Source organism: Frankliniella occidentalis, unplaced genomic scaffold (genome assembly GCF_000697945.3).
Source record: "Frankliniella occidentalis isolate FOCC.00 unplaced genomic scaffold, Focc_3.1 Scaffold228, whole genome shotgun sequence".
Taxonomy (NCBI): domain Eukaryota; kingdom Metazoa; phylum Arthropoda; class Insecta; order Thysanoptera; family Thripidae; genus Frankliniella; species Frankliniella occidentalis.
In genome coordinates this window covers 13,530-21,675 of record NW_026267354.1, presented here as the reverse complement: position 1 = coordinate 21,675, position 8,146 = coordinate 13,530, and the positions used below count along the sequence as shown (strand labels likewise).

General features: G+C 33.6%; 1 protein-coding gene across 2 annotated transcripts in view; it reads left to right on the top strand.

Annotated features, from left to right (window-relative positions):
• LOC113207312 (protein FAM133A-like) overlaps positions 1–6,547 on the top strand; it is a 13,505-nt gene extending 6,958 nt beyond the window's left edge. For both annotated transcript variants that reach the window (XM_052272879.1, XM_052272880.1), the window contains exons 9-12: positions 2,167–2,348; positions 2,516–2,691; positions 3,077–3,251; positions 3,355–6,547. In XM_052272879.1, coding sequence (XP_052128839.1) covers positions 2,167–2,348; positions 2,516–2,555 — 222 coding nt within the window. In that variant the 3' untranslated portion in view covers positions 2,556–2,691; positions 3,077–3,251; positions 3,355–6,547. The remainder of the gene's footprint in view (positions 1–2,166; positions 2,349–2,515; positions 2,692–3,076; positions 3,252–3,354) is intronic.
• Positions 6,548–8,146: the final 1,599 nt, after the last annotated feature.

Sequence of the window (8,146 nt, the reverse complement as noted above, 5' to 3'; positions counted from 1 at the left end):
GTTATTAACTTAAAAAACTTAGATTGGACATGTCTAAAAGGAAATTATCACATAAAAAACATTTTTGAAACTTATTTCAACCGTCCATCAAGGTTTCAGAAATTGTCTCTTTATGAGTTTTCAAAATATTACAAACTGCAAAGAAACAACCTCACGTTCCGTACTAAGCCAGCAGTTGTACGCTTTTTTCTACGACATCCATACAATATGGATTCTGTTGGTTTTCTACAGAATTTAACTATACTTTTTTACCCTTGGCAATGTCTTGATGATGTTTCAGTCGTTAACACAGAAATGGAAACATATGTTATGTCTTGTTATAATAATTATGAAAAGCGAGATCTTAAAAGTCATTTATCTAACATTTATGATAGTGAGAGTGAATCTGATGATGATGATGATGATACTGATAATCGTTCAAGAGAACAAAGTCCTAAAAAAGATGAACAAGCCATATTGTCATCATATAACCCGAATTCTGATCATGTTTCTAAGATTGATATAGCTCTCAATAATAGTCCTTTTGTTTGGGACTATTTATCTGAAAAGCTTTCCAAAGATGCTGTTTTTTCAATACAGGAAAAATTACAGAAAGATAACATATCTGAAAAACATGAGCATCTTGATTATAAATTACTGAACAAAGATCAATTAAGAATTTTTAACCACATAAAATTATTAACTCAATGTTTAAAAAGTCAAAAAAGTTTTAAGTCACCCTTTATAATTGTCCAAGGTATGGCAGGGACTGGTAAAACCTTTTTGTTGAAATCCTGTGTGCAGTATATAAAATCTCATCTCAATAATAATGCTGTTAAAGTTATTGCACCAACTGGAGTAGCTGCAAAGATTGTATATGGCTCAACAATTCATTCTTTTTTGTCACTTGGTCGTTACACCTACAAAGTAGAAAGGTTGACAGGTGTTGAACTGATACACTTTAAAGAAAAGCACAATGGTTTAAAATTTATATTCTTGGATGAATATTCAATGGTTGGAATGCGTATGCTAGCTTGTCTTGATTATAGATGCAGAGACTTGACTGGTTGTGAAAGTGTTTTTGGTAATTTAGCTGTTATTTTGTTTGGTGATGCAAACCAATTACTACCAGTTGCTGACCAACCCTTGTATTCTGAAATAACAACTTTATCTTCAAGCAATTCATTACTTCAGCGTGGAACTATGTTAATGAGTCAACTTACCCACGCATACGTATTGAAGCAATGTCATCGCTTTGCCAACCAGGAATATGTTTCATTTTTAAGAAAAGTGTCTACTGGTAGATGTACTGAAAAAGAAAGAATATGTATTAGTCGTAGATTCATCAATGAATTGTCTTCTAATGAGAAAGGAAAGTTTAACAGTTGTATACGCATTTGTTCAACTAATGAAAGTGCCAATGATTTTAACATTCAGAAACTTAAATTGTTAAGAAGACCAATTGCTAATATCAAAGCAGAAAATAACTGTAAAACTGCCTTTTTATCTTCTGATGAATTAGCTGATGGATTAACAAACATAATAACACTAAGCATTGGTGCAAAGGTCATGTTACGTAAAAACCTCAATGTTAATCGGGGCCTTGTTAATGGAGCCATAGGTATTTTGAAGCATTTCCTATACGAAAAAGATCTGAAACCTCCAAATTTACCTGTATGTGTTCTTATCCATTTTGAAAATGTAGATATCAGTGATCTTAACATAAATTATGTACCGATCTGTCCAGTACAATCACAGTGGTATAAAAATGGAACACCTTGCACCCGTTTTCAGCTTCCATTATCCTTATGTTGGGCCTGTACAATACATAAAGCACAGGGACTTAGTTTATTAAAAGCAGTTCTTGATGCTGGTAATTCTGAATTTGCTCTTGGACTGTTATATGTTGCATTGTCTCGTGTTCCGGACTTTGACTCAATCTGTTTGCTTACATCCTTGTCTTTACAAAGATTAAATTCATGTACCACTTCTTCTCGTTTTAAAATGCGTAGAAGGTTTCTGAAAAAATTACAAGTCATGTCAAAGTCAATGAGATCATAATTTTAAGGCATTTCCCAGTTTGTCAATAAAGAATTTCAAGAAAGAAACTTGACTTTGTCTCCTTTATGTCTTCATGTTCTTTTTGTTTTCCGTTTAGCTAATTTATTCCTGTAATTTTTGTTTCAGAGTTTAATCTTGAATTCCAAACCAAATTCACCATGCAATCGTCTTCATTCTTCCAGAGAAGACATAATGACAGCACAAAAAATTAAGAGAAAAATGTACATGCGTCAGTATAGACAAAAATTATCTGAGGAAAGGAAAGAATCCATTCGTATTAAGGATAAGCTTCGTCATAAGGAAAAGAGGTTGTCAACTTCAAATAAAGATGTCAACTAAAAAAATGTGTCAAAAATTTATAGTTTTTTTCATGTAACCTTTATATAATTTGCTTAAAGTTTCAATTTCTTTCTTTCTGCAAAAGCACTGAGTCATGAAGATACAGTGGGGTAAGATAACCTTTTTTTGTATGTAGGTTGTGGAGTCGAACTTCAGGGAACGATTTTCCATTTTAAATATTCGAAATCTATATTGACGTGTGTGCCAAAGCTGGTATGCTAATGTTTATTCGTAGACATGGGTGCAAAAAACTCAGAGATTCTTTCCTATGTTTACAATTGCTGTCATGCTTTTCCTTCCAATACTCAACAGGTATTTATCTTGTTCTTGTTTATGTTTTCTTTCACGAATTATTTTTCGAGATATACTTACAGAAAACGAACTTACTATGTATTTAAAATATTTTCACGTACCATTGGTTATAGTTACTAAAATTAAAAAGATTTCAATGTTTTATTTATTCTCTGGTACACAGTCTTTGATAAGCATATACTCAATATGAAAAGTTTACTTCTCTTTCCTTCCTGTTCATATGGTATTTGGGAGGTTTATTGCAATGTATGAAAAATTTAGTTTGGTAATCTATCAACTGTTCTTTTCATACTGAAAAGCCATTCATTTGTTAGTGTATGTTTTAGTTGTCTGAGTAGTAAATGGAGAATAGTGATTGAAGAATTACTTCATAAATTTGTTTCAGGTGTTTTTCTTGAAACGTTTTAAACAACAAGATAGGTAGCCTCAAGATGAAAGAGGCTGTGGCAACCCTGATCCGGCAGTCCTTTCAGTATATTGTCCTTGACACATGTACCAGTGATCTGTGTTTCGAAGGCACAGATAACTGTGTTTATTTTATCTTTGAGATATTGTACAAGGTTTGTTTCTAAACGAAAATGAGAAAGTGAATTCCTTTCCTAATATTAGTTTTTTATATCAACCTATTTTTACTTCTCTTCATTAAATTTATCTGTTTTCTAGTGACATGGTGTTCATGACACTCCAGGAGTATCCGATTCATGGATGGGATGGGATGCGGCTGATATACTCTGCAATGGTGTCAGTGTGGACTGGGGTGGGATGCGGCTCATGTATCTTGTAATGATGCCTGTGCGTCCTCGATTGAAGGTGCACCAGAATTAGCAACAAAAAATAAAGAAAATTATTATTTTGTCATAGTTGTCTGTCATTTTTACAGTCGTCGAACTTGTCTTGAATGCAGTGGAAAGTTAAGGATAGAAGCCGTTTTGAAATTTGGAATTTGTCGCAATGCTGTATTTTTCTTTTACACATCCAAAGAAGTAGCAATAAGGTAATGATGAAAATCTTTTACTATTTTCACTATTGTAAGAAGTTTTTGGTGTGTTACATACTAAATGTTGTTAGAAAGAATGAGTAGTTTACATGAGTACCCAAATTAAAACTTCTGTATCTTTTTTTTCAATTTATTCGTTTCTGCAAGACCTTATAAACTTGGATTTACATATAAGAGGAATGAAATTTTCAAAATGTCTTGAACGTTCAGAACTGGACATAAATTCAACATCTGAAAAGAAATTATCTTCATAACTTTTCTACATTAAACCCTGTTTTAATGCTGTTTGCAGAAATACAATGAGTGATGCTCATACCTTAATTGTATTTGTAACTGAAAATTTTTTTCAACATGCCAATAATGCGTTCTTAAAGTTAGAACTCAAAAATTCCTTCATCGAAGTCTTCAAAATAGCTGGAAATAAAGAAGCTTCATAAGTTCTAAACATTGAACAATTGGTATCTTAATGTTTTTAGATTAATTTAATGACCTGAAACTTGACTTACTGTGATCCATCAATAATATCTTCTTTAGCAATTTGAGTCATTCTATGATGACACAAACATTCTTCTATCATTTGCATGTTCTTCAAGCAAATGTGGCAACGGACTGGTTTAAATGCAATGTTTTCAAAGAGTTTATGAATATAAACTCGGCTTAGCAATTCCTTGATGATCTCTAAATTTTCTTGTTTGTCTGTACATCCTTCACAAACTTTAACTATTGCATTAGAATGTAATAAGCAGATCTGATATATAATTGTGGAACAAGAATGGAATGCTATGGAGTTAGATTGAAATAAGATACCCATTGTATTTTGTACAATCTAATGATAGACAATATTGGGTGGCACACTTTACATCTCATAAGATACATTACCATAGTAACTGATGTTATTGTTAAAAATTTTAGAAAAACATCAGTATTTGTAGTCACCAATTTCATAATGTAGCATAATTATATTTTTATAAATCAAATTTAATTTTCCTTGTTAGATTTCCAGTTTATGTTTGAAGATGACAGAGAAGTCATTTTTTTAACTTAAGAATCTATAATAGCGGTCTTTTGCATCTATCCCTGTTTCAACACCTATTTGTTTGCTTGCTCTCTATCCTCAGCTTTGTTATCTGCAATTAAAACATTCAAATTTTTGTTACAACTCATCATTTTCGCTTCCTCAATTAATATCAAATGGTATACTTACATCCAAAACCCAAAATCAAAATCCTAATACTGACTACATCCTGACATCTGAACATCCATGACGAACCAGAATTGAAAATATTAGTGACCCTGAACAAGATCTTCAGTTCTTGTGTACACTGTTCAAAGGCATACTCAATGTTTCATTAAAACATGCCTCAAGACAGACAAATCCCGCATTATGAAGTGCAACCATAATTTTTCTAAACCTCTAAGAGAAAAAAGTGAAATTGTCATGAGTCCAAGGAAGTATCTTGAATTTGAACCAGCTTGCAATGATGCTCGTGTAAACAAGTTCAGTGAACCTGTTACTGTGGAATGGTGAGGCAATCATCATTTTACCATGATACTTTGACCTGGATGTTTCGGTCATTACATTGCAAAATATGCTACAAAGCCTGAAGTCCAATCTTACTTGTACTATAATTTATTTCTAAGTGTTGTTGAGAAATGCGGAAATGAAACTACATTGAAATGAGCAGTCCAACGTGTACTCTAATGTCAGCATTAGTTGAAAAAGATTATTCTTTTCAAGAAGTCCATCATTTTTTGTCTGGATATATGCTTTATAGTTGCAGCTGAACATTCCTTACACTAAATTTGAATATAAATGACTGTTAATCTTATAAGACAAAAATCTGTTGAAGATTCTGTCATATTTATTGCCCCTACAGCTGCTGCTGCAGTAAATGCAGGTGAAAGAACCATACACAGTGCATTGAGAATTGTAGTTGGTAAGAAGAAAGATAATTTATATTTATAAAATCTCTATCAACATCTCTATCACCAAATAATTGTCTTCTGGAACGTGGAAGTATTTTAATGAGTCAGCTCATACATGCATATGTTTTAAAGCAATACCATTTATTTTCAAGCGCTGATTATGTCTTCTTTTTTAGAAAAGTTTTCACTGGACGATGTACTGAAAAAGAAAGGAAGATTATGACTTCTCGATTTATCAATGAAATGTTAACTAATGAGAAAGAAAAGTTTAAGAACAGTATAAGAATATGCTCAATCAAGGAAAGTGCTAACGAGTTTAACATTCAAAAGCTCAAAATGTTAAGAAAACCAATTCCTACTATCAAGGCAGATAATAATTCCAAAACTGCATTTTTATCATCAGATGAATAAGCTGATTGCTTAAGTAACATTATATCATTGAGTATTGGATCAAGAGTTATGTTAAGGAAGAACTTAAATGTCAGTAGAGGACTTGTAAATGGGTCAATAGGCATTTTTAAACATTTTCTTTATGAAACTGGTAAAAAAACATCAAATTTACCTGTTTGTTCTTATTCAGTTTGAAAATGTTGATGTCAGTGATCTTAATATAAAATATATACCCATTTGTCCTGTACAATCCCAATTGTATAAAAATGGAACACCTTGAACTTGTTTCCAACTTTCTTTATCTTTGTGCTGGGATTGTACTATTCATAATGCTCAGGGTCTTAGCATATTGTCAGTTGTGCTTGATGCTGGTAATTCTGAATTTTATCTTGGACTCTTATATGTTGCATTATGTCGTGTTGCTGACTTTTAATCGCTACGTCTCTTTACATCATTGTCTCTACAAAGATTAAATTCGTGTACTAGTTCTTCCCGATTTAAGATGAGGAGAAGGTTCCTTAAGAAATTGAAATTCATGTCAAAGTCAATAACCTTATAACCCACTCTTATATGCTGATTGATAATAAAAATATGAAACTATACCTGTATTTTTGCCTCATGTTGTTGTTTGTTTTTATTGTTCATTAGTTTAGCCACAGTTATTTTGCAGCATTTTTTATATAAAGAAGTTGTCAAATCATCAAACAGTCAAAGTCATGACGCCTTAAGAATACAAAATCGTTCTTGTTTCAGTGACTGAAAAAAATATGCAAAGTTAGAAATCAAACCTAAACTTCTCACTTTAGAAAGATTGTCACTGTATTTGCTTTTTGTTGCATCAAATCGCAATGTGACATCTTTTCATATTAAGGAACAGGAAATTGCTTTGTAACACATAGACAATTATTTGACCTCGTACAAGAAATAGAGATTTTTTCCATTACCTTGTTGGTGCCTTTCTTGAATTTTAAAGCGTCCCATGCAGCATTGCAGTTACTTAATCAGTTTCGACTGGTTTTTTAAAAGCCTAAAGCAATGTTTAACTGATAAAGAATTTTTCTTAGGTAGAATTCGGATACATTTAATAGTTCAGCATTATAAATGAAACAACTATGTCTGACCAAGCGGTCAAGCATGTAAATTAAGTACTCAATTTCTTCCTCTTGTTCATGGGTGAGGTTATCAAAACTTAATTTAGAAAAATGATTAAGAAGCGACTCGTGATTTCTCATTGCGTCTATAGTTAAAGTTATAATTTCATTGTTGTATTCAACCATAAGTTGACAGTTTAACAAAAACATAACAAATTGATCAACTCCTTGGTATTCACTGTTCATTTTGGACTCATAAGATTTTAATTGGAAATAAGGAAACAATGAATTTATTATTTGATCGAAAACAAAGGTTTTTGCAAACTCTTCTGTGTACTAATGTTTTTAAATTTTGATTTTATTTTACAAAAATTTAAGATGTCTAGATTTGTTATGATGTTATTCTTAAGCTTTGTTTATTGGTTGCTAAGTGATCCACTTGGGTTTTAACATTTCCCCTACTTTCATATTAACTTTCAGATTGGCACTTTGAGAATGAGAAATACATTGACCACAACAAACAAGTGATGGACCTTTATATTTTATTCACCCACGCTCTGCATGACGAGCATAGGACGGACTCCGGTCGCCGCGCCGGTGACCAGATGCTACGGGACGGACCTCTAAATTATTGTTCGCCGGACGTAAGCGCGCCGGCCGGCAATATTTGGAGCTGGCGGGCCGGGCCTGGACCGGGCACGTCAGCGAGTCTGTAATTAAGTGTATATAAAGCTCCTCGCGGCCAATCATTCACCTTAAGCCAGGCTTGTGCGCGGTCAGGAGCATGGCAAACAGTGCCACTACCCAAGACCCAACCGAGCGGCAGGGAGGCGAGGTGCACGGGTGCAGGTGACGGGGGTGACTGAGCTGGACTGAGCTGCTGACCCGAGTGCGTCTGGCCTTTATATACTTTGGAGTGCCCACCCCCGCTATCAGGGGGGAGGGAGAGGGTAGGCTGGATAGGTGCAGGAATACAGCCAGTTAGCTCTCCTCGTCTGGCCAGTCGGCACGACGGGGCAATTGATAAAGGGTGACAAAGCCGCGAATATGG